General features: G+C 39.2%; 1 protein-coding gene across 2 annotated transcripts in view; it reads left to right on the forward strand.

Moving 5' to 3' along the window:
- The first annotated feature begins 4,144 nt into the window (after positions 1-4,144).
- FGF10 (fibroblast growth factor 10) overlaps positions 4,145-27,690 on the forward strand; it is a 60,583-nt gene continuing 37,037 nt past the window's right edge. Inside the window, exons 1-2 of one of the 2 annotated variants that reach the window (XM_071425447.1) lie at positions 4,145-4,458; positions 4,939-5,698. In XM_071425447.1, coding sequence (XP_071281548.1) covers positions 5,362-5,698 — 337 coding nt within the window. In that variant the 5' untranslated portion in view covers positions 4,145-4,458; positions 4,939-5,361. Of the gene's footprint in view, positions 4,459-4,596; positions 4,811-4,938; positions 5,699-27,690 lie in introns of those variants that run through there. The other variant, XM_071425446.1, reaches the window with a different exon arrangement.

The raw sequence follows: 27,690 nt of genomic DNA on the forward strand, positions 1-27,690 counted from the left end.
CCTGTTGTTAGGGGACATGAACTACACAGTGTAAATATTTCAGCAAGCAGCACTGTGTCTCAAATCAAACAACCTGTCTCATTGATGTCTGCTGCTATGTGCCACTGCCTTTTCTTTGTAATTCAGAGATTCAGTGCCACAGGCTGGGACAGAGTGGAAAGTGTCCCAGCAGAAAACAACTTGGGTATGCTGGTGAGAGCAGCTGAACATGAGCCAGGCTGTGCCCAGGTGGCCAAGAAGGCCAATGGCATCCTGGCCTGGATCAGCAATGCTGTGGCCAGCAGGGCCAGGGCAGGGATTGTCCCCCTGTGCTGGGCACTGCTGAGGCCTCACCTCCAGTGCTGGGTCCAGCTCTGGGCCCTCACTGCAGGAAAGGCACTGAGGGGCTGGAGAGAGTCCAGAGAAGGGCAATGGAGCTGGGGCAGGGGCTGGGGCACAAGTGCTGTGAGGAGCAGCTGAGGGAGCTGGGGGTGTTTATCCCGGAGAAAAGGAGGTTCAATCTCTACAACTGCCTGAACAGGGGCTCTGGGCAGGGGGGTTGGTCTCTTCTCCCAGGAAACCAGTGACAGAAAGAGAAGACATGGCCTCAAGCTGCACCAGGGGAGATTTAGATTGGATTTTAGGAAGAATTTATTCACAGAAAGGGTGATTGAACATTGGAATGGGCTACCCAGGGATGTGGTGGAGCCACCAGGAGCTGTTTAAGGAAAGACTCATCGCACTCAGTGCCATGGTCTGGTTGACAAGGTGGTGTTCAATCACAGGTTGGACTTGATGATCTCAGAGTTCACAGAATCGGCGATTCCATGATTCAGTGTTTTACAATACCAGTTCTGCAGTTTGGAATTGATGTACGGAGGGAGGCATCTGAGCCATTGATGTGTTTGGCACTCCACACCTTGTTTCTGGCAGAGCTGCCTCTCTGGCAGTGACAATCCTGGCTGAAATCTCTCTCAATGAAATCACTGGCAAATTTCCCAATACCTTGAATAAGAACAGAATTGGGTGCCATGACCAGAAGATGCATGTGCATCTCTCATCATACTGGAAGCAGCAAATGTTCATGATGGCAATCTAGCAATCTAAACTGAGGGGCTAGTGACATCTGGAAGTAAGTTGATCATATTTATACCCAAAGACATAAACAGAACTTATTTACATCATCAGAAAAAATAAGACGTTGACTAAGCGAAATCATGCAAGGCAAAATTTATTCCAACTACATTAAATAATCTTTGTCTTATCCAAGTCACCTACTTAACCAGGAAAAAAAAAAAAAAAACAACAAAACCAACAACAAAACCCAACCCAAAAACCCGCAAATATGCCTCCTTGCTGATGAAAAGACAAAGACATGACATAAGCTATTGCTGTAAGTATTTAAAAAATAATTTTAGCCTTTTTATCATTAAAATTTACCTGTAGAACTCATTTCCCTACATATACTTTAGAGAGAAAACATCTCAAAAAGAAAATTCTTAAAATATATTTTCTACTTTTTTACAAATTTTTTGGAAAGTGTTTTCTTTATTTCATTCTGGATGGGTCAATGTAATTCATCATTTCTAAAACTGCAGTGCGGGAGATATTTTGCAGAATTTTGCAGTGGTAAAAGGCAAAACAGAATTACTGTTTTTGAGCAGCAGGTACCATTTCTAGTCTAGGACTTGTACTGAAGGTAGCTGCTTTTCAAGCTTAGCAATGGAACAATTAATAAAGAAACCCATTAAGGTCTGATTGTTGCTGCTAAAAAGGAAGGTTGAATTTCAGGCCTTTGAAGTAACTTAGAATGATTCAGGCCTCATTACAGAGATATAATCTACATTCATACATTTATGTTAGTGATTCAAATCTATTGGGACAGATTGAATTCCGTTAAATAGTGGATCTTTCCTGTGGAACTTTTCTCAGGCTTTCTCAGGCTAACCTAAGAGGTGACCTGACAATACAAAGTAGTGGGGTATTTAGGGATTCAGCTGTGCTATAAAAGAAAGGCTATACAGAAGGTAGAAAAAAGAATGAGATATAATCTAAAAAGCTATGTCAGCTTTTCATTTGGACTCTGTTTTGTAAATGCCCTCCTTGTCATCACACAGGATAGAAAAGGACTCTATGCGTTGCAGTAGTTTAAAGTACTGCCCTGAATATTGCACCTGCCAGAAGCAGATCTTATGTGAAATTCTGTGCGTGTTGAATTTTCTGTTCTTAAGCACAAAATCTTGCAACCAATATAAAGATAGTCATGAGCTAGAAATAGGTTTAAGCACAACTCTTCTTGAGTAAGTTCAAGACAGTACCTATTTTTTCAGGGTTAATTATGGCTGTTTAACCCCCAAATTATTTCTAACTCCCACCAGAGATCCTAAAATGCCAATTTGCTTTATTTTCCAACATTTGACAGGAAAAAGAGAAAAACAAAAAAGAAAGACATACTCAAATCTAAAAGTTTAAGATATTATGGAAATTGTTTATAATTTAAGCTGTTGGAATCCAAATTACTTCAATTTTAGAAATAATGTCTTGTATCTTTCATGACCCAGGCAGCGCTCAAACATTGACATAAGCTTTGTAGACACACATGTAAGCTGTCAGGCATTCACAGAAAGGAGTGGTTTGCTTTACATTTTTTCTTGTTTCTCTGCTTTTTTAAAATTAATTACCAAAAGGAAAAGCCTTTGGCAAAAGGAAAGCCTAAATCAGATTTGCAAAAAGAAAGATTTCTGAAATGCTTTGCACTCAGAGCAAATACATGCAGAATAAATAATCTGAAGTACCATAAACAACATCGTAAAACATATTGATTCTAACATTAAATGGTTTCATTTTTAAGGCTGTTTAAATGTCACCCCCAGCAGCTGAACACATAAATTTAGGAACCAACTCTCTCCAGAATAAACACCACAATTGGAGAAAATAATTTCTAATTTCTGTTGTGAAGTTAACAATATATTTAACATCCTAATCTAATGAATCTGTCTAATTTTAGAACTGTTTGTTCTGCCTGCATTTTCTGTTGTTTAAACTAAGATTTACTCCAAATGCCAAATGGAATCACATAGGAGGTTTTCCATTGCATTCCACTGATCTGCATTATTTGACTGCATATATTTCAAAAAAGTTTTGGGTTTGCTTATTGAGTTACTCACTATTTCCCTGATATTCCATTCTCCTAGCAAATGTTCCATCCACTCGTGTTCCAAAACAGGTATTTAACATGGCTAAATACTGGCTAAAATATAATATCTTGCATGCCGCCCATACCCTGTCAGTTCCTGATGCTTTATTCTGGTGTTAAAAGATAGGACATCATATGGAAGATGCTTGTTGATTGCGGGGAAAGCTGACACTTCAGTGATGGGCTAGAAATATGAAACCGTCATATTACTCAGTAGGTCAAATGATAAATCCACTAGAAGAGATGGAATCATAGGAAAAACCAACAACATATGCCGCTCCAGGAAAATAATAGCTTGAAAAATCGCTTAAAATAGCCTTGAAAATGGAAAAATTGTTTCTTTCTGGCAAGGGAAACTGCATTAGTTTAAAAAAAAATTAAAAAGACAGCAAAGTATTCAGACAGATTTTATGGGGAAACCTTTGCAATGCCAATAAAATCCCTTTTGCTTTGAAGTCAGACGCGTGATTCAGTAAACGACTCATGTTAGCAATTAGAAAATGGTCATTTAGGGCCCTGATTTCTTTTGAGACAAGGAGAGTGAGGGTGGGGAAAGGGACACAGTAAATCTTGAGAGGCTTAAAAGGAAGAGCAGGCTAAAGTGTGAACTTTTTATTTCAGCAACGGAAGCGAGAAATCAGTGATTCATTGAAGGAGGGAGAAAGACCTCCATGCAAGCTGGCAGAGAAGAAGGAAAAGGAGCTAATTATGTCTCTTCCCTTTTTACTCTCTCTGACCAGCATATAATCTGCTTTTCCAGGGTCTGCCTGTAGTATATACTCCTTTCCAACCTCTCCACCCAACCCCTCCTCCAGCGGGGGGGAGGGGGAGATCTAGCAGGCAACAAGCTCCAGGTGGCTTTCTCAATCACTTCACTGCCAAAAAAAATAAAATAAAGCCCTCCACTAGAAAACAAGTTGGGGTTTTGGGGGTTGGTTTTTGTTAGTTTGGGGAGGTTTTTTAGGGGAGGAGGTTGGTTGGTTGAGATTTTTTTTTTTTTTTTGGGTGGGGGGAGAGAGAGAGAGAGAGAGAGTGGGGGAAGAGTGAAGGGGGAGGGAAGCCTCCCTGGAGGGGATTGGTTCACTTGGAAGACAGGGAAATTAGTAAAGCATGAGTCTCTAAGCCATGCTGGTGGCCGGCGCTCCGAGGAGAAGGACGCTTTAGGAGCAATTAGCAGCGAGCCGAAGGCGGCGGCTGCCGCGGCTGCCGCAGCCCGGGAGGAAGCGAGGGCAGCTCCCGGGGCTGCCTCCGCAGCAGGCACCGCTCGCTCCAGCTGCAAAAAGGTTTCAGATGTCCCACCACTGCCTGACCCCCTGCAAATAAGGGCTGACCACCAGAGGCACATCCCACCTCTGACTTGTAATCGCTGACATTTAGGCTACAGCTTCCAACCTGTTTACAACCAAAGGGGGAGGGAAAGGAAAGGAAAGGAAGGGCGGGGGGACAAGTTGGGATTTCTCCTTCTCTCTTTCTCGGGTTTTTTTTTTTTAATACTGTTCTGGAGAATTCAAAGCAAAACAAAGAAACTTCCTCCTCTGGGGTTGTCAGTGAGAAAAGGACGAGTTGTGCAACTGGTTTGGGATTTGCAAAAAGGCAAGAGGGTGGAGATCAGAAGAAGGTGCAAAGCCACAAAGTGTGAGTGCGCGTGTGTGTAAAGGTGTATGTGTGAAAAATCCATTCCGGCACCCCTTTCCGCTGGTTATTATTTATCTTACTCGTTGTTTTTGTTGTTGTCATTGACTTTGCTGTCATCTATTTTTCAGACCTTTCTGCATCTAAGATGGTGAAGAAAGGAGTGAGGAAGAGAACAAAATAACTACTGGAAAGTCTCAAACCAGGTTGGGGAGTGTGTGTGCATGTGGGGGAGTGGGGAAGGGAAAAAGAAAAGAGGATTAACCACACCAACCCCCCCACCCCAAAAAAAAAAAAAAAACAAAAAACCAAACCAACAACCAACAGCTCTTTTTTCTGAGGGAGGACTCGAAGGATTAAAAGGCAGCAACTTCTGAGGCGATTTGTCCCCTGAGTTATGGATGTTGGTGCACTTACTTCAGGCCAGATCAGAGCTCAGAGGAATCTAACCAGAAGCAGCAACCACCGTCTCTCCACTTGCCTTTTACCAGGTTTTACCCTTCCAGTATGTTTCATTTGATAAGACATTTTCCAGCGCCCAGAGTTTCAGTACAATGTGCAAATGGATACTGACAAATGGTGCCTCAGCCTTTTCCCACCTGCCTTGTTGCTGCTTGCTGCTGCTCTTCTTGGTGTCTTCTGTGCCTGTCACCTGCCATGACCTCGGCCAGGACATGCTGTCCCCGGAGGCCACCAACTCCTCTTCTTCATCATCCTCCTCCTTCCCCTCGTCCTTCTCCTCTCCTTCCAGTGCGGGGAGACACGTGCGGAGCTACAATCACCTCCAAGGAGACGTGCGCAAGAGGAAGCTCTATTCTTACAACAAGTACTTTCTCAAGATCGAGAAGAACGGCAAGGTCAGCGGCACCAAGAAGGAGAACTGCCCGTTCAGTAAGTACGGCTCTGCCGCCGCGCTGCCGGGCAGGGGCCGCTGCTCCCCGGGCCGAGCGCCCGAGCCCGGGCGGGCAGGGAAGGGACGGGAAAGGGAGAGGTGGCGCCGCGGAGGGGAGGGGGCGCACGGCAGGGCTGGGTGGGCTCGGCTCGGCTCCTCAGGGACGCCGCTCCCGGCCAGCCCGTATCTGCGAATCTCTCCGGTTACATTTGTTTTGCAAATGGCCTCGCTGAGCACCGTTTGTTTCTTCGCCAGGCAGAAGAGCAAATTAGAAAGATTTGCAAGGAAGTGGCGGGGAGTGTGTGGGGGACATTGTCTCCTGAATCTGAAAATCATTATCCCCTGTCATTAGAGTGCCTTGACGAGAGCGCTGCATTGGAACAATTAATCGATTGCCCGCACGCTCCTCTCCCCGAGCCGCCCGCTCCGCGCTGCCTGCGGCCCGCTCCCGGAGCAGGGCTGTTCATTCCCGGGGCCGGGCTCCTGCCGGGTGCGCTCTCTCCGCAGCGGGGGTGCCCGCGGAGCCGGAGCCGGTGCGCGCCCGCGCTGCCGCCCGCGGTGCGGCGGAGGCGGTGCCGCGCTGCGCCCCGCCGGTCCCGGGCTGCAGCGCCGCTATACCGCTACTCGCTCCATTGTAAACATCTGGGGCTGCCTTCCCACAGACCTCACACGCGTTTCATTGTCCTTTTCTTTCTTTCTTTTTTTTTCCTTTCTTTTTTTTTTTTTAAAGTAAATTATTTCGGAGCAAAAGTCATATGGCAGTCTCCATAGCTGAAGTTTCGAGCTTTTTCTCTAGAACTAATTAGATGCTTAGTAATAGCGTGCTTCTGGTAATGTAATTTTTTGGCTGTTAGTGCTAGAAATGTACCCTTTACTTGGTTTTCCTGCCTATGCAGTCTCAAATTGAACTGTACTAAATCACAATGTATTGCTTTCTCTTACAAATCTTAACTGACTATGTCCCGCTATAGGAACATGCTGAGAAAGTAAGCTCTGTTAGGCAACTCGAGGAGACGCTAAGGCTTTCTTCAACTGGTAAAGAACCACATTTTGGCTCTTGTGTTGTTTTACATAAATCCAGATAAACCCGGGAATAAATCTGCTGTTAAATTAAAACAACTGAAAACGAATTAAGTAGATCCCTTGCTAGCTAATTTGTAAAATACGGAGTTCTTCAGCAGGTTGCCTTGCTATATGACAGACGCTGCTGTCAATTCAGCTGTATTTCTAGTAAATACCATAATATAACCTTAGAAACAGTGAGAAAAGGGTTGGAGTATCATGTGTTGCTGCTTCACTTGCTCCACCTTACAACTTCATGCTTTATCACACATTCTAATATTTGCTTTAGATGTCAAAGCAGCTGAATCTTACCACCTCCTTTTCTGTATTACATAGAAAGGCAAATTCTTTAAAAACAGAGCTGTGAGGGAGGCTTAACTTTGATGAATTTGTATGGATGAGGTCCTAAAACTGTGTTTCTTAGATTCCCTTTGGATTTGGAGGAGAACAGCACCCCTAAAATGGGATTTTGAAGGCTTTGCATGCATCTCTGAGAACATCAAACCATTCTGTATAGCACATTGCTGCCAAAAAGGGTTGTAAGGTGCCCAGTCTGTCAGCAGTGTACTTAGGGAAGTAGCTACACATCTGAGCAGTCCCACTTAGCCAGCAGAATTGCTCAGTGTGTAAACTTACCCACATGCTTGAACTTTTGCAAAATCCTGCCAAGAAGAGGTAGAATAGACTGAAATGCACAAATACATCTTCCTACCTTTTCAGGCTACATGCAAGAACAACCCCCCACAACTGTGGGAGGGGATGTGCACGGTGTGTCCTGGTTTTCAGTCAGTGCATCAGAAAGAGAATTGCCTTCTCAGTGATGTCATGGTTACTGCCACATCTGCACAGTATCTGCTGAAAGAGAGGAGAATGTAATTTTTTTCATACAAAAGCAAAGCAATGCCTTTATTATACATAACTGCATCCTATCACTGAAGATTACATTCAGTGAAGAAAGGAGTGCAGTCATCTTAAAACTTGCAGCTCCCCCACTGTACTTCATCACAACGGCAGACCTAGTGCACATCCTTCAGCTCAAAACTATTACTATCCTGTTGACAGAAGTCGAGTTCTATGTTGCTGATTAATAGTCATTATAATATGCAGTGTGACATTGTCTTTTCTGTAAAAACATAGTCTGAGATCATTTAAAAATATATTTATTGTGCCTTCATTCAAGGCTGTTTGTGTAGCAAAATGTTGCAAGTGAATTCACTAAATCTATGTTTTTCACAGCATCATGTGTAGCAGTGCTATCATAATACTGCTATAATCCCCAGCTGGACTGATTCCATGCAAAGATATGGTATCTCTCACATGGTCTGAAATAAGTAATTACATGTGAATAGATTTCTGCCCTGCATAGAGCTAGCCAGAGAGGCCACTAAATTGTAGCCTGTTTAACATTACAAGCTATTTAATCTCTAAAATTAGTTTCTCCCTCCAAAACCATGTTTTCCTAAACAAATAAGAGTGACTATTGACACACAGACTGAAATATTCTAATTTGGAGGCTAATTTTTTCATATGTTAATGTTTAAGATCCGTTTATGGTGCAGTAAAGCCTTATCAGTAGGTCTGTAAGATCGTGATATGTTGTGTAATTAGACAACAGCCTTCATGGCTCTCTGCCAATTAAGCACTGCCACATAAGAAGAACAGTTGGAGAAATTCAGAATAAACATTCAGAAAGCAGAATTTAGTCTCCAGCCTTTAAACGGCTCAAGCAGCGTTCATGGATTAGCTCTATAAATATTGTGTAGAGTGCACTAAATTAAAGTTTATCTGGCAGCTGTATTCCGACTTGATTGCTTGGAACTATTCCATCATCCTTTCTCTACCTGCGGAGTACCAGGTGGTTCCTGACTGTTCTGTCAAAAAACTGGCAGAACTTGCAGCACTTGGCATGGCTGGAAGTGTCTGTCACTAGATAGATGTAGGACACTTTATTTTTCCTTACATCTGGAAGTTGGTCCTCAGAATACAACTACTACCTTGTCCTGCAGCACCACAGCTGTGAAGTCCCTTGCCCCTGTTCTTGACAGAGCCCTTCACAAGCACACATAGAGAGAGCTGTAGTGTTTTCTGGAGGCTTACACACTAGATGAGGGACGAACAAATCCAAAAATCCTCCAAAGAGCAATAACAAAAGCTTTCCCTGTACCTTGAGCTCTGGGATCACCAAAAGAATCTTAAGACAAATATTAAAATTGAGAGGGAACTGCATGTGTGCAGATTCTGACTTGACTCCCACACTGACAGTTCTCTTGATTAAGACGGAGAAACTCTCTGGGATTAATGGTTGACATGCATTAAAGCTGCATGATATATGATGAGCAGGTTCAAGAAAACTTGAATGTGTGTCTCAGTGCTGTACAATTTTCAATTGTCTTCTAAGGTAACCATTCACAGTACTATAAGGCACACAAACTTCAAATTTGCAGGACAGACCTTATTAGTTGGAGAACAATAACAAAATACACAGTACTTCGTTAGCAGCAGCTGACCTGCAGTCTGTGGAGGGGGTTCTGCCTTAGCAAAGATGGCGGGACCAGGCTCTTACTTAGGTACACGTTCAGGGAGTTCAGTCTGCGTCACTGAGCCTGGAGAGGAGGAGTGGGAAGGATTGCTGGAGGGATCCCTGCGGGCTTTGGACCAAGCAGTGCTATGCAAAACCCACAGTAGATGGCGGCACAGCCACTGCCTGGTGTCACCTCCGCTCAAAGAGGTGGACAACGAGGGTCTGCATCCTCAACTGTGTAAGCTAATTTAGTTCAAGCAAAGCCGTTCCAAGCAAAGATATTCTACTAATTTGTCTTCTGACCAACCCAAGTGGACTATTTCAAGAAAAAGGCACCGTGCTGCAGAATGAAAATGTATGTCAGGGGAGCTAGCAAGAAATAATTAGCTACTTCCCACAAGCTAACCTATTCCCGGCTTTTCTTCTAAGTATTCAATTATCTTTTGTACTAAGCTTTAGGAACTCCTGAATTCCCTGATAGTCTTTGCTTTTGCTTTGGTTAGCGTGGGATAAGCTTAACAACATAGTGAGTGAAAGAAGAAAGTTTTGACCCTCATTCTTTAGCCCAAAAGATTGTAAAGAACCACTTAACTACTAGAAGTGCTGAACATTACTAATGAGGATTTTAATTGTGTGCATATATACATGACATATAAATAGGTATTTGTATTCTAGATTGGTTTATATGCCGAAAAATAGCATTAAGTGTGTTTTGATTAGGTATACTTCATTTGATACTCATTTTTTTCACCATACCTCTGGTGCAGGAAAAACAATAAAGTGCCATAGGTACCTTAACATCAGTTATGAAACTCCAAGCAGATTAGAATAATTGATAAAATAGACTCTTTTCCTACCGAACATTTTGTAAACTAACTGTTTGGGATTATTGACTCCTTATCATATGTGTTTGTAAATTAATGTGAGAACTTTCCACTGTTTTTCTAAAGACTGACTAGTGTTTTGCTCGTTTACTGTCCAAAGAGTTCTGTTTTATGACTTTACCAATCAAAATACTTAAAATAGGAAATAATAATGAGTGAAGTAATTTGAAAAGTTGGTTCCTTACTGTGAAATGTATATGTTCTTAAGGACGTGATTTCTCATTTTTTGATAGATTTTTCGTTGTTGTTGTTGTTTTTGGTTTTGGGGTTTTTTTGGGTTTTTTTTGGTTTGGTTTGGTTTTTGTTTTTTGTCTGTAGAACTCAGTTATATAATTTATAACCAGCAGTATAAAACCGTAGGCACTTAGGATTTATGAATGTGGAAAGAATTGTACTATTTAATGTCTACATGACACTCTCCTGTTACCCTTACTGCATTCCTGCCTTGTGGACCCTCCATGCTGATACTGTAGCCCTGTCATAAATCTTTTCAAAACACACAGTTGTAAGAAGTCTTTTTGTCTCCATAAATCTAACTTATAGCCACTTGGGAAAAAAAATCCCAAGAGTTAGGAGCAACTGGAAGTTTGTTCCCAAACCCCAGAAGAAAGAAAACAAGGGACATGGACGTATAGGTTTATAGATGCCATGTCTGTTTTAATGGGAGGGTTCACAGGTAGTGACTCAGTCAAAACTTCCCTGAAGATGGCATTAGCTGAGTGAGCAGTATAGAATGTGCTTACACTTCTGAAACATCTTGGATGCATTCACTCATAGGATAAGATCCTCTGTTTTGAAATAAGGCATTTTAAGATGACTTTCAGATGTCTTTGAACTGTGTGTGTGAATAGGGGCCTTTTCACTTCAAATGAGAGTCAGATCAGATCCTGCAATAGGGGAGTTTTCATTTATTGCAGAGCCTTTCATGTAAAAAAAAAAAGAAAACTTTTCTATGCACATATCTTGTTAAACTGTGTCTTAAGTTAAAAATCACAGGTACCTGTATGAACATAGAGCAACAACTCATGTGAGGTGGATTGCTGTTTTTTCCTATGAGAAAGTAATCTAATTCCACAAGAAATATTCTACATAGGAAAAAAAAGTATATGTAAATAACATTGTGCTTCTATTTCTAGGCTTAGTATTTGGGATGATAGTGTCAACAAAGCAGAGAAATTACTTGGTCGGTTTGGGATTTCTTATATACTCCCTTCTTGACATTGATATGCCATGACCAAACATTGTTTTCTATTTGGTGGAGAGCTTTTTGAATCAAGCTCTTGCAGTCTCTTTTTCCACACACTAGCACCAGGCTGAAATTTCAGCTTCCTCATTTAAACACTTGCTACTACTGCTTGCAGCTGTATACATCACTGAACTACTTTATCCTAATATTCTGGGGTATATCATCTAATGACCTCTTTGTCACTTGGAACATCACAAATATTTTGTTTATCAGCATTGCCAACCAGTGTCAGCTTGATGAGGCTGCATGAAAAAGTAACCCTTGCTCGTTTTGGGCTGTGTATACCAAACTACCAGGTAAGAAATGGAGGACCAGTTTAGTTAATCTTAGCACATGTTAGTTTCTCAGTTGGTAAGTATGATCAAAGATTTGCCACTAGTGCCACTATTTTAACTGTGTGTACCTGTCAAACAAGCTTTCCTTCTTTGACAATTTATTTTTATGTGATATTTTGCTATCTTGCATCCTTTCATTGCTCAGATGCTTTAACAGGGAAAAGTAGTTAATGGTGCTTCCAACATTAGTTCTGTTAACTAGAGGGATCCTTCCCTAGCTCCCCTAATTGCTTCTGGTTTTTGTGCCAATTTGTTGTAAAACATCTCTGTTGGTTACAACATAGTAAAAAGGAGACAGGAAACAGTGTTTCATGAAGTTTTGAAAAGTCAGCCTGGGAAAGCTCTCTGTGTTTATGAAAAGAATTAAAATCTTCAAGGGTAGGAGTCAGGAGGAAGTGGCTAAATCTTTGCTCATTGAATGAATATTAAAAATGAATTCATTAGTTGGGCAGATTATTAAAATTGATTTTTGGTGCTTCATGAGTACAGTGCAACAAATAGAAGTTGCAGGGGAAAGAAATGGTTACAAGTAAGCCAAGTCTCATACTAAGTAGTGGCTTTAAAGGCACTGTTTTTAAATTAGGTCACTTGTGCTCTTTCTTTGAACATTCAGTTCTAATTGCAACAGTAAATCAAAGAATACGCTCAAAGTAGATTCCCATGTAAGGTGGACAACTGGACAGTGCCTTTTTACTGCTACTAACACGTGCATCCAATTACTGGGTTGATATACTCACAATGTCAGCTGTAAAGCATTCCCCTATTTTATAGTTAGCCTAAAGAATTATTAGCCTGTCCCTTTTCACATTTACCTCTAAATAATCTGTCAGAGTGTATATCTTCTACAGTTAAAGAGGAATTTTCACACACATTGAAGCTGACTTTCAAGAAAAAAGGAAATGTTGAAACTACACCAAACAGTTTTATTCCTTTTCTTTTTCCCTCTTCCATAATTTTTAGTGTTGTCAAAGAGAGGAAAAGGTTATGGATAGTAGGAATATGAATGATCATGAATGTTATATAAAAATAAAGAAGAAGATCAGATCTTTCATAAATCTTGATTTAGGAAAGCAATATACTGCCTACTCCTTTCATGGTGGAAAACATATGTGAAGGACATAGTTGTTTTTTGCCATTCCTGACTCGTCTTCCTATGTGGTGAGCAGAAGTGAAAATGAGGGGGTTGAGGGGGATGGGGGAATTGTGAGGAGTCTCTTTGCTCTTCTTTCTTCTGCCACTGATATTAGAGGTTCAAACATTTCATAGAAATAAATGAAATGTAAGTTTTCTTTTAGGTTCCTGACACACAGCTGTGCAGCTGTAGTCAGTATGTGTGGGAGTTGGGGACGGAATGCTGAAGTATTTTGGAATCATTCAGGATGTTATTTAATTGGAATTAAGGCACAGTGCTAAGTGGAGACTGGGTATAAATCAATGATATTGTGCCCGCACTAGAGGAAGTGGGTGGGATGTGTGACAAGTACCAGATCAGTACTAGAAAGGATGACAAGAAAGAAATGGGGGCAGCATGTGTCATGAGTGGGAGAGAAGTGGGGAGAGGGGGAGCATGTCTTACCCCTTTTGGCAGCTGTGAACTGCCAGTGATGTTGAGTTGTCCTGTCTGATCTCACTGTAACATCTGTTTGTCACAGACTGAAACTATGAAGACATTGAGGTGCCTTTTGAATTTGTATAAAAGTGTGTGCTTGGTGTTAGGATATGAACGTTCCACTCCCAATTTAATTGTGTCTTCTCTGACCCTGTTCTGTAGATATTAGGTACTATTTGCTGGCTGCTCTAGGGTTTTCTTCTTCATTTTATCCTCTTTGAGAAGATTAATAACCTGCTTTATTCCTAATATCATATTCAGTATCAACTACTTGCAAGCAGAAGGGTAGGTGAATTGGCCCTTGAAAGTAATAAACCATTTGAAAGAGCTACACGCTCTGCACTAAAGAAAAAAATGTGGGGTTTTATTTGGTCGGTTTTTCTTAATTTTTTCAGTTTGCTAATACTACAAGCTATATTTGTTAAGAGAAATGTATACCTGAAGGACATTGAGGTACCCTAGAATTCCAAGTGGTTTGACTTTTGGAGCAAGGAGTAGGGTGGAGTAGAGTGTTTTGGCTGCTGGTGTGTTATCAATGATGTCATATTTTGCAAGCTTATCATTAAGATTTGAAGCAGATACATAGTTACAAGTTTGTTGCTGCAGTGAGCAAGGGAAAATTTGTGCTCTAGAATGGAATAGGAGATGGCTGCATTTAACACAATTAATATTTTATAAGACTGCTGTTTAGTGTCTTCTTTTCACAATTTTATTTTGACATTTTAGGAGATGCTAAAGCTTCCAGTGTTCTCTGAGGTGGTCTTTTAACTTCAACACAACAAATTTTTTTCTCATTTATTTCCCAGATACTTATTTTTTCTCTGTTTTTTCCTGAATGTAAACAACAAAAATATAAACCATGTCATAAAGCTGTAGAGCTGTATAATATCCCAAGTCAGAAGTGTCTCACAATGGCTGTTGTGTCCAACTTCTGATCCTCCTTAGGGCAATCGGGAAGTTGATCTGGAAGTACCTCTCTTATCCTCATGAATTATCTTAGTACCTGTGGCACATTCCCTTGGAGACAAGCTAATGAAAACCTTCCCCTGAACTGTAACCTGGGCTCATGACTCTGCCCCTCTGCCCTGTCTCAGAGGAAGCAGAGTGGTGCATGTGGTTCACATTCTGATGACAGGACACCTTTCCCTTGTCAAAACACTAGTGCTAATAACTACAACACAGAAATTCTGTGCTCACTGAGGATCTGTAACTGCAAAACTAATGGCAACATGAAAAGACACAGAAGAAGAGTCTAGAGCTAACCTCATCAGCAAAGGTGGGGTTGCTTTCTGTTTGTCTGCTTCTCTGTCTAGGCCTGGTTACTCTGTCTCTTCAGATGCTGAAAATACAACCTCCCATTTAAGATTCATGTGTAGTTTTGGTGCTACTGTTTTAGTAGCTGGGTCAACAGTTCATACTTTGGCTGAAGAGCTGAGTTAAGGCACCACCATAGGTAAACTGGAGCAGAAAATTATTACAAACCTAGTTTCACTGGGCATTCTGACCTACAAACCATTGCAAGCTCTTTAAATTTTCACTTCATGTGGTTCTGACACAAATAGCTTAGAAAGTGAGTAGAATGTAAGAAATGGGATGAAAGTATGATTGTTTCAGCTTCCTAGAAGTGAAGATGCTGATGAAATCACATGTGCAAATCCAGTTATTATGAACATTTAAAGTCATGTATGATAGCTTTTATTCATAAAGCAGTATGACCTCTGCTTCCAAACAGCCATGAGCACACATAAGCAATGACTCACTTCTTGGTCCAATGGGTTGTTTATACCAGTTAAGCAGCTAATAGAAAATTCAGTAAGACAAGTAATGGGAGGTACAGGTTATGCCCTTTCTGAGGCTTAAAGGTAGATAAGAAGTTTTGCTTTTTTTCTTGGATTTTGCTTTGTCGGGAACCCTACTCTTGGGGAAAGAATGATGGAAAGAGATGCTGAGATCATGCAGACTGGTAATTCCATCTACCCTGGGAATAATGATGTTTCCTATTGATGATATACTGTGGGAAATACTGCTGGACAGGGAAAGGGGGACAAGGCTAAAAATAAAATAGTGCTTCAGGTGCTATGAAGAGACCATTTCATTCACATCTTTCTGTGCCTGAATAACCTGAGGAGTGGCAATTGGAACCCAGCCTGTACCTGCCATGGCATTTAAACTATGTAGCAGCTCTATATTAGTTTTTCCTGGGTACTTCCTTTCCTCATATGACATAAACCAGTCAAGAACAGCGACTGCTGATTGTTTAAAAGCTGGTGATTACTGTCTATTAAGAAACTACAAGACTGAATGCACTGGCATACTAAAACCATTTTAAGAACTCTCTATGGACAGAAAGATTACTGTCAGTAAATGCAGGGTATAAAATACCTTGCTATAGGGCAGTGGATGAGAAAATACTTTTCATCTGAATGAAATACCTCACAGAGCAGCTATTCAGTTGTCTGAAAGGAAAGAAAAGGTCCAATACCAGCTTTCTTTATGGAAGAGCTTGCAGGTTATTTGAGCTTTAGAAAGATTCTTAATGACTACAGTGGATTTTTGTCTCAATACAAGACTGAGGCAGATACAGACTGGAGTAATGATGTAGGATTGTGGGAATGATTGTCCTTCACCATATGCTGTGGAAATACTGAGGGGATTAAGGAAGATGAGGGAATCCTAATGGTCCTCCTCATGGGGATTGTCAAGTAGCACAGAGTAGGAATCTGCTCAAAGAGAGAGGGTAGAAGACTGGAAAATTTGGCATGAGGATAGTCTGCAGGAATTAAGATTTGAGTATAAGAAATTCCATAAAGTATTGGGGAATATTAGTCTTATATGCTGGTTATCCATTGTACCTCAAAATTTCTGAGAATATTTGAGTCTAATTTCTCCTTGGCTCTTTGCTACTTATAAAACGAAGTTAGCAATACTTCCTACACAAGCAAGGGTGTTATGAAAGGCAATTATCTGTGAAATACACCAGTAACACCATGACAAGTGCCAGGAAAAAAAACCAAAACCCAAAAACTGAGGATGATTACCAGAGGGTAATGTCATCTGATAGAGCAGGGAAGAATAGGCTACTTCTTAATTCTTTTAAGAATTAACAGAATTGTCTGTTAATTCTGTTAACTGTCTGTGTACCTTAATTAAGGTATTTTTGTCTTTCAACAGAAAAAAACTCTGAAGTTAAAAAAATATTTACAATATTACCCCTCTTGCAAGCATTATGTCAAGATTACCCACAGATTTCTTGCACAGCATAAAACAAAAATCAATGTCAAAAAGATCCCCTAACCAAATAGCATGAGTGGAGGCACATATTGGATCTGTCCTATAAAACTGGATCTGGTTATGCTGGTTATGGATCTGGTATGAACATTGCGATCACAAGCAATGTTAAAATTTCTTTTGCTTTGAAGATATGAACCCTAGGGTGTTTCAGCTCAAGGATCTGTATAATTTCCATGTTAAAATATAATTGTTATTTCACTCTCTTTACTGTCAGGCCTATCAGCAAATGAAATTTGAGCATGGCATCCTCCTAATATTTATTATATTAATGTATTATGTACTTTTGGAAGTGCCTTAATTTTCCTGAAATGCTGTCAATCTATTGGAGTTAAGCAACTGGAGTTATTTGTTTGGGTTTTATTTATTTTATACTATTTTTTAAATTATTGATACTTCCCCTTTAGTGTCACAGACATTATTCTTCCAGTTTAATTTATTACAATTACTTCTACATGTCACAACTTTGTTTTGAAATGACAGCCATCCAAGTTAAAGTCTTTTCAACTTTAGTGAAAACACTTATAATGAGGCTGACACTTGGCTCATGTGGAATTAATCTGGTCTCTTGGTCATTTCTTCAGTTTCTCCTGCTGCAGTCAGCTCTCAAAAAGACATATCTGCAGCTGGGGAGTACATAAGATTAACTTCCGCCTCTCTGTGGCTTCTTGCCTCAGACCACACACCAAATAATTCCTCAAAGCATTATCCAGATTTGCTCAAAATTCACCATGCTTGCTTTATTCCTTTAGTTCTGCCACACATGCATTTGTGGACTCTGCTTCCAGACGATGCTCCTTATGAAACAGGAAACATTTTGCAAAGATGAGTATTTGGAGACAAACATTCTTGTAAAATATCTATATTAATTTTTCTGTAGAACTCTTCCTTTCTCTGGTTTTGTTAATTTTATACATGTACACAGTAGACCATAAAGATCAGCAATACAAAACCTTTTTGTTTCCAACTATACTAAGGACATAATAAAGACTGATGCAGCTTTTCAATACCAACTGAATTACAGTAACTCTTTCACCCAAAATGAATTTTTTTTAAAAAAGAAAAACACAATGCTTGTATTCATTAAGAACTTTAGTGCTGTCTGAACTATTAAGTTCAATAATGCTATAAAAAAGTTGCCACTGGGGGAAGTGGAGTCAGGTCTCTTATCCAGGGATCTCCAAACCTTAATCACAGTTCAAAATTTTTTAAGCAGGAGTCACATATGTGAGGTATGCGTACATGTATTCACACAGCAATGCAGACTCAAAAAGTATCTAATGATAAGACAAAACACCAGTAGAGAAAAATATGAATTCTATTACCTTGTACTTTATACTAGAAGTTATAGATGAGATTTCATTAAACACATAATGGGGAAGGGAATGTAATTTTGGTGTTTGAGTCAACTCAGTCTGGCATTTTCTAGTACTCTTAATGTTGGGTTTTCAACTAAATATTTTTTCATGAGGGTTTCAGAATGTTTCTGCTTTCCAAAGAGGCAGTATGTATATATAAGCCCTTCATTTATAGATGTGTTTTGTGTGCTGAACTACAGAAGTTCTAGGTGCAAAATTCCCTTTTCAGATATACTGATAATGCAAGAGTGGATTGCAGGACAGTGCAGATAACATAGCACATAAGATGAAGCTTCCAAGGAATCTGTAGAGGCCTAACTGAAGAGCACACTTATATTTTGTCCCAGCTTGAGAAAAGTATTTAGCTCTTGGAATGAGTCCAGAGAAGAGCCTCTAAGCTGATCCCAGGCCCAAAACACCTCTTGAGAATAAGTAGAAATATGTGCCATTGTTGCAATATTTGAACACATGAATACCTTCAGAAGGACTGTAACATATTTTTTACCTAGAAAAGGTTGACAAATGTTAGAGATTTCTAGACATCCAAAAGTAATTTCAGAGTTTAGTCAGTTAAAGAACTTATCTGTTCTTCAGCTCTCTTTTTCCACTGGTAATGAGTCCTAGTCAGCATGACCTTGTAGCAGAGTTTGTTGCTGTTGCCTTTTTTTTTTTTTTTGCATTCCTTATCCAAATGGTAGATTTGTTTTCTGATTCTGAAGGAGAGCTAATACTCACAAGTCATTTGTCACAAGCCACTAAAAGTGTCAAAGTCTTACAGCAGGTCCTTGGTGGCTTGTTAATCTCTCCTTTTTTACCCCCCTCCTTTTTTTTAAAGGAAACAGACTAATTCACTTAAGCATAATGAGAGCCATGCTTGCTATAGCTGACTATGTCCTACTAGCAAAAGTAAAATCTGTCTTGTTTCTTCACCTCCTTTTCTTGGCTCTAACAATTAAACACAAAGCTGAAAAGCACAGGCTTTTATGGCAGAGCTATTTCATATGTCAAATGAAAAATGGAGGCTGCCGTTTTCATAACAGAAAAATATACAAATGTGCTTTTCCTTTGGGCCCCCCTCCCTTCTAAATTATCGTCAGCAACATGCAAAAGATAAACCTCTATGTTAAATAGGGAGACCAGATGTATGTTTAACCTCTCACCCTCATTTTTCTAACTGGCTTCCATTAGGAACAAAAAGTTAATATATTCTAAACAAAAATAACTGATATGGTAAGGTGAACTTTTCAACTGGGTAAGAGTTCTTTAGAAAGAGACAGTATTACAGAGTCCTGTGTTGGGCTTACAGACTGTTTTACTGAAGTGATATTCAGAACAATAACTCCATGGTTACTTTTGGTAAGTAGTAGCTGAAAGTTTGTTGAGTTGCAGCAAAACCAATTTTTACAAGTACTTAAACTCTCATGTGTTACAGAAAATCTAGTAATATGTTCTAGATCCACTATCCAATGTTAGAATTTTTCATCTGTACAGTCGTTCCCTAATCCAAACTTAAAATACGTCTCTGATATTTCCATCTTCTTTGGAGACAAGGACTGATGCAGAGAGTTTAAAAATCAGGATTTTCACTCTTTTGTCTTTACTCAAGCTTATTCCACTGTAAAGCCATAAACTGATGATTCTACTCTGTTCATTATTCTGTGTTCACAATACAAGGGTGATGTTCTCATTCTTAATAGATGGGGGAATAGGAGGATAAAGAGTAATACTGTTCAATTTTTATAGCAGAATGTCTCTCCAACATAGATGTGTATGTATGACAGACTAGATGACAAATTTAAAGATAATTTATCTTATTAAAGATATAGAAAACAGAGGAAAAGTCTACAAAAGTGATTAACAAGAGACAATAGACAATTCTGTCAAAATACAGTAGTTTTGGAAGGTGTTGTCTCTTGGTAAAAGTGCCCATCAGACAGTGGAGTAAAAAAAGTTGTCAATGTTTGATAATGAGGTGTTCTTAATGAGTAAAGTTTGGAGCTGCATGTAACCCAAAAGGTATCCCTTGGAAGAGTTTGGGAGCTGAGTTTGTTTTATCAGGAAAGATAAATGTTTAAAGTGCTGTTAATGTATTCACTACAGATACCATCTGTAGAGAGTCTGTCTTTTTGAAATTACACAGTCCGAAAAACAGAAGATTTTGCATACAGAATCTAGATTCATAGTTTTAATTGCCTCATTTTCATACTGTATGTATGATATATACAGTATGTTTGTATGGATAAGTTAATGTTTAGGAGAAATTTCATAGAAGTAAAGATATTCACCCAGGAATCAAGGAGAACTGATTACAGAAAGGCAGGAGAAACAAGTCTGAAAAGAAACTATTGCAATCAGGGAATCGTTACCAGAAGTGAGTAGAGGAGAAGCCCTCGAGCAACTTGTTCTGACTCCTCAGCTGGAGGTTACTAAATCTCACCAGCTCATGTTAGCATTTCAAATCTTCCCCCAAGCAAAATCACACATCTTAGCTTTACTGGCATAAATACAAGATTTCAGCCATTCTGAATTTTGTTCCATAAAGCAAGAACATATTGGAGAGTTTGGAGAGCAGCTAAGCTCCATCTGGGGAAATAGCATAAGAGTGGCTGGTATAGTTTTTTTTTTCCTTTAGGCATTCAAAATGGGATGTGAGATGTTTTAAAAGGGGAAAAAAAAAAAAAAAGTAAAGGGAGTGTTAAAAATTGAGTGACATTTGAAATAAAATTACCAAAATCATTTACTCTCTGGAGAGAGAGGATGGTGTTTTGACCCAGTCCAGAGTCTCAGGATTTCAGTTATGTATTTCTAGTATATCTCTGAAATTGGCAATGTAAAGTAGTCAATTTATTCCCACTGTGATTTCAATTTCTATCAAGAGTATCCTTTCAACACCTTAAAATACCACCTTAGAACCTAGTCCAGGAGTAAATACTAGCTGATTTCATGAGCTGTGCCAGTCCTGGAAGAGGTTGCAGATGTCAGCTTTACAGAAGGCTGAAATAGCCAAAGGAAAAGGTCAGTTGTAGGATAAAAAGGAAAAGGAAATTAAAAAATAATTTATTGTGCTGCAAGATGCAATGAGGAGGTAGGAGCACTCTGAATTCCTACAATAAACTCCTCATTTTTTTGTTCCTTCCAACTACTGTAGAAACTCTGTCTTCTCATTATCTCCATAAGTTTCAAAGGCAAAACCATATTGGAACCATTCTTACAGGATAGTTCCAGCAGGCAGTTTCTGTGGAACAACAGCCTATGCCTGGCAGCAATGATATCTTTACCATATTTCCAGAACGTGTCATCCACAAACTGGGCACTCCCAGATGGCCTCTCCCACTGACAAACATGTGCCTGTGGCAGTTTGGGAGCTGTGAGTAGGTGGGAAGTGGTTTGTGGCTCTTGGTCTGGAATAGGGAAGTTCTGTAAAGCCATGTAATAGGTAGCCAGTGAACTTACCATATGAAAAACCAGTGTCTGCTTATCTTTCCCTGACTTCTTGTAACATCTGCCTTTGGTGGATCACTCCAAAGTAGCCAGGCTGGCCTTGTGTCCCAGGATCAGGAAGGAAACAGCATTGCTCTGTGATTTATGATGATTGCAGAGCTCTGTTCCAGGACCAGCCTTGGCACAGGCATTTGTTGTACTTAATAAGCGTGTGTCTGTTAATTAAAAATCTGTCAAATTACAGAAAAGGAGGACCAAAGAAAACCTCCTGGAAATCTTAACAACAGCTCCTGTTATCACCAGTGTTCATTATATAAGTCTGTTCAGAACTTTAACAAATTCAGTCAACTCCAAATAGGTTTGCTCACCATATTCTTTGGCTGTTCCACAGTAGAAGGGGTACAAATAGTTCTGACTTTCAACCAAAATACTGTTAACAGGACAAGAGGAAATGGCCTCAACCTACACTGGGGGGGAGTTCAGGTAGGATATCAGGAAGAATTTCTTTGAAATATTGGTTAAACATTAGAATGGGCTGCCCAAGGAGGAGGTGGATTCACAATTCCTGGGAGTGTTCAAGAAAGGATTGGACATAGCACTTAGTGCTACAGTTTAGTTGACAAGGTGTTCAGTCAAATGTTGGACTCAGTGACCTTGGAGATCTTTCCCAATCTTAATGATTCTATGATATCACGATAATCAGAGCTGCTCTTTAAGCTATTTCAGCCAAGTAATATCCTTAACTGACCCAAGAATTTTATTTTGTACAGTTTGCTACGCAATGTACATGTAGGAGGCAGTTGTATTCTCTCCTTTTTCTTTTCTTCTGCTAAATTTAATGTGCTAAGTTCATTGAGAAGAGAACAGCCCTAAGACACAGCCCACTATCTTGCCCCTGAGAGTAACTATGTGGGTCAGAGCATGGTGCTAATAACACTAAGTTTGGGTTCAATTCCTGTATAGGTCGTTCACTTAACAGTTAGACTTGATGATCCCTGTGGGTCCCTTCCAGCTCAGAATATTCTGTTATTCTGTGATCTTCCATTAGCTCTGAATGCAAAGCAAGGTAGCTACATTCACATAGGTTAATGAGCTATGTGTCTTGTTGGGGATTTTAATTACTATATCACACCCTAAAAACATAGATTTCTTGTTTTCCAGTCCCAGGCTTAATGCCTTTTCTGGGGGGCAGTTTAATTTGAAGTATTTCTTGATGATCTTCTGCTTGGATCTGTTTGGACATGTTCTTTTCTTGTGAAGTAATGCTTTCATTTCCTGTCTTTCAAGAACTGCTTCTAGGTGCCTGGCCTTGAACTAGATTTGTGCACCATGTCCAAGACCCAAAAGAAGAATACCCAGGTTACCAAAACTAGTAAGCCTTGAAACAGACCTCATTTCTGGGACTTGGCAATGGCTGCTTTCTCTCCCATTAGTAAACAAAGTGTGGCCAAGGCCTGGTTCAGAGTGTATTTGACAGTGCAAAGTGTTGAAAAGGTTGAAGTACCCTGTCAAGAGTGATGGTTAGAATGCAGTGATGCAGACAAATGAGTGATGTAGACAAAAGTGAATTTAAGATATTGATTGTGTAATGTCAGAAATGTAAATCTCATTGATTTGCATGTAAGGCCACATGAAATTTGAAAGGATAATGTTAGTTAATGGGTGTTTTGGGGGAAAAACTGGTTTTCCCTACTTTCTTAAATATGTTGAAATGCCAAAGCTTTTTCCAAATAGAGTGAATAAGAAATATTGAGAAAGATTTTCTTACAAAATCAAAGTACAAAATAATGTCAGCTTAGATGAAGCATGACATTTTCTGGGAATTAGTTAGAAATATATCATGAAAACTGTCCAATTTAATTTTCTTTTTCACTATCATAAGTTTGACAAAATGTTTCTCTGTTTCTTTTACAAGTATAAAAAACTGATTTTGTCATAATATTTAGAAAGTTGAACTGCAAATTTGTTTGAAGCCCATTACTTCTATGGGGAAATGAAATTAATTTAGTGATATTTTCAAATGAAATAATGTTTGGTTATAAAAATTCCATGTACAGCTTACTAATTCAAAAAAGGAAAAGAATTGAAGAAAAAAATAAATGCTCAGAAGACAGTTGTAGTATTCTTTGCCAAAATAATCAGGCTCTTTGCTGACATGATGCTAAAGGCAGAGAATGACTATGTTGTGTTTTGCACAGGCCTGTGTCCAAGTTCTTGGTCCAGGCAAGAAGTTTCACAGTTTATGAAGTGTCTAAGTCAGTACTTGAGGCTCAAGGCTCTGATGCCTCTATGGCTGAAGTCAGAGACATTTCCAGCCAGTGCTTGGTAGCTTCTGTCACTGGGGCCTGTTGAATTAGAAATACTAAAGAATTCCAGCACATACCCATTATGGCTTAACACTGCACACAGAACTGCTGATTTTCTTGCAGAAATCTCCCCATAGGTCATTCCTTTTCTGTCCCACATGTGGAAGGGAACAGGCAGAGCTCCACCTTTACTTCATTCCTCCTGCTAAGTGAATGGATTTAGTATAAACATTAGGAAATATGCTTGTTTTCTCCTCCCCAAGCAAAGCATTGCTTTCCCTGACATTTTTTCAGGAGAAGCAAGACAACTACATTTTGTTCTGGATTTAAGTGCAAGCTGAGCAGCCAGGATAATTTTTCCTGAATTTGTATACTTTTTATGGTAAAAACACATTTGTATTTATGAAAGTGTGCTTTGTGGGGTTGTGTGTTTGCATATGACATAATACAGGTCTCTTGCTTCTGTGTTGATGAGGGGACAGAAGAAAACCTTGACAATTGTGATTTTTTCCATATTGTGGAAAAAATAAGACAAAAAGCTGTATTTCCTGAAGCCTTTGGGTATAATTTCACCTGTTCCTGTCATTCTAAGATGGATATATCAGCCAAAGCTATTCTTAGTCCTCCCCTGATGCATCAGGATGTCACAGAAGAAGTGTGGACTGTTGCAGCTGATAAATGGAGATAATGGGCACCACATGACTTTCTTTTTTTTTTTTTTTCCCTCTTTTTTTTTACTTCTTTTTCTTTTTTTTTCCTGTTTTCCTTTTCTTTCGCTGTCTGTATGTCTGGCTTTAATCAGTCACTTCTCTGTGAAATGTTTCAATTGGGCCTGAACAAACTCTTTGCTCTTCTCTGATATGGACCTGTGGATTATAGGTGAAACTACATTAAGAGGCTGCAGGGGTTAATTATGCCTGAAAGTTTCCAGTACTCTCCACATCAGTTGACACTCTCAGCACACTACATAAACAACCTGGGAGAAGCTATCATTAGCAAAGCAAGAGTGCTGCACTTGCCCAGCCTCTGCACTTGCATTTTGAAGCTTTCATACATGCTTGTGCATCTTGCATGACCCATTTATGCATAGAAATAAATTTGTAAGTCAGCTGCATAGCCTCTGTGTGATATTTCTTTCATATATATAAGCAAAAAGATTCCTACCTGTCCTACAAACATTTAACAGCCAAACAGTCCTTTTCCAATCCTTCATTTTTATTTTAAAGTACTTAATCTTTCTTTTTTAAATAAAACCTTGTAGTAAATTTGGTAGAACACCTGCATATATTGTACTTGTCAAGAACTTTTGAGGTTCTGTAGGCATATTTTTCAAGTTTAAGATTTTTTTTGCTCTCTTGAGCTGAATGCTAAGTTTTTGGGGAAAATACTAAAACTGTTTAAACAGAAGTGTTGTCAAGAGTGCAGTGCAAACATCCTGATAAATTATTCCTCTCTTTTTAGTGGAATCCATGTAGGTGTTAGGTTAAAAACCAGAAAGCATAAGGTTTTCAAACAAATGCAGTCCTCAGGACAATCATGTCTCATTTAAGATTATTTCAGACCAAACTCCAGTTAAATCAGTTATCTCCTATGCAAAACAAAGAAATGAAAGGGCAAGTAGCTGCTTCCCTTTATCTCTTGGTATAATGTTTTCTTACATTCCAACACCATTTTCTTTACTGTTTTTGAAGAGAGAGGAGGCAGTTTTATGCTTTGGAGTGTGCAGGAACAAGTTGAGGAAGGGTTGGAAGGTCAGCCAGTGAGCTCAAAGTGTGGCAATTCACTTCTGTCTCACCTCATTCCTGCTTCTTCAGAGCAGCAGCACAATAATCTTTTAAATCTGTTTGATATGGCTCGTATGCTTGAAGCAACTTGGACACTGCTTACATAGGAGCTGTCTTGAATTTGCCTATATGAGATCACAGAAAAAAAAAATCCTAGGACACTCAAGGAATTCTCCAGGTTGCTAGATTTAATTACCAGAATTTCTAAGGAATTCTTTTGTACCAAAAATAATTGGATCATCATTTTTCTAAGTGGATTAGATACAAAAATATAATGTAAAACAGCCATTATGGTGAGGTATGATGTGGGACATTTTTAGCTGTCAAAATGTGCTTAGAAATGTATAACAAATGCCAACATGATACTGTGAATTGTGAAAAGAAAAAGACGTGAGTTCGGCTGTTTGCTGTTGCCAGTAAATGTCTACTTTTGTTTGGACACTATTACTACAAAAGCCAAGATAAGACTGTGATTTGCCAATTGTAGCATTGTTCTGTCCAACTCTGGTTTTGAACTGAAATACACATATGCCAAAAATTATGTTTATATAATTTAGTATGTTGTGTAATGAAAGAGTGTTAGGTAGTCCAGTTAATGAAATTATTAAATTTTGGCAGAGGGCTGTTAAATTTTTATATTTAATTTTTTTAGGACATTGGGTGGAAGGAAAGTTGAATTCTATTTCATATTAATTAAAACCAACTAGGTTGTTGATATAATAATGCCTGTAAATAGCAATTAACTGCTTTGTGACAGAAGTTTTTTCTAAGAGGACAACTCAGAAAGTGCTTGCTTTGAAATAAAACAGTCTAAAGTGGAGCTTTTATTCTGCATAAGAGTGTGTGTAGATAACATCTATTTTGGACATGTTAGATGGTGCTAGTTCCACAACCACATACTGGAGGAAACATCTTGTAACTCATAATGCAAGCCAAAAAAAGGAGAATTAAATATTCAGTTCTAGAAGATGGGCCATGGGATATTGCACACCTTATTATCTTATGTCAGATGAGGTCTTGATTCTCAAAGTGAGTACAGAATTTTCCATTTTTTTGAGTACATGTACAATTTTAAGGGTCTCATTCTTTATCTCAAAACCCTATTGCTGTCAGTTGGATCATTTTCTTGAGTTTGAATATCACGTGGATGAGGCAGTTTGCAGGATCAGCCTTGTTTTCTTTGTGAGCTACCCAAGCACTTTCAGTTGAACAAAATCTGCACACCCCAACTTTTTTGAGTTGTTTGTTGTTTATTTTTCCATTATCAAGATGACCAGTTATATGTTTCATAAGTAGGCTTAAGAGTGTGGCAAACAGGCTCCGGTCGTCCCTTGTTTGGTTTGACACACTTCATGGACACTAACACCTAATTAGTCATTGTCTGATCCAAAGAATTTGAGTAGCTTGTTGGTTTTGTTTGTTTATTCCATTCCATTCCATCAGCAAGTAGAGAAGTGTAAAACATATCTGGAAACAGAAAATTATGTGAAATGTCCATGTTGAAAAATTTCTCATCATAGGTAACAGAAGTTTGACCATTGCACCATTCTTAAATTCATGTTCATTGTGCAGTGAGAGACGACAGTCTTGTAAAATACACATCAGGAAAAACTAGGAAAAGATTGAAATTGTAGTTAACAATATAACAGAAAACTGAAAGTGAATTTAGACACTTTCTGAGGCAAAAAGAAAGTCAGTCAAAATTTGAAAATGTAATCTACTTAAGCTAGATTGAAATAAAGTTGTCTGGAAATCAACATTGGCACTTTCAAAGGGTTTGTGCTGTCAGTCAAGACATATACTACTCCTTCTTCTGGGCATTTGTTTTCTAGTTTGGGATTTACTGAATAAAAATGTTAAAAAGATTTCCACGCAGACAAAAATTCCAGCCGTGTTCCTTTTTGAATGACTTATATAAACACTTGCAACAACTCAGTCCCAGAATGTTCATTAAAGTCAACGTCTGCTAAGCCTCAAAATTTCTGGCTTTACTGTGAATATTTCCAGTTGTTGTGAACCAGGTAATTAGGTTTTTCCCCCTTAACACAGCATATTTTGCTACAGCAATAAGCAAAGGGGTTGGTAAAGAAGTTTTAAAATATCATTTTTTGGTCAATCCCAGCCAAACCTTGACAGTTTATATTTGTATGAAACCTT

Source organism: Agelaius tricolor, unplaced genomic scaffold (genome assembly GCF_023055355.1).
Source record: "Agelaius tricolor isolate 1412-34295 unplaced genomic scaffold, bAgeTri1.0.p SCAF_4, whole genome shotgun sequence".
NCBI lineage: Eukaryota > Metazoa > Chordata > Aves > Passeriformes > Icteridae > Agelaius > Agelaius tricolor.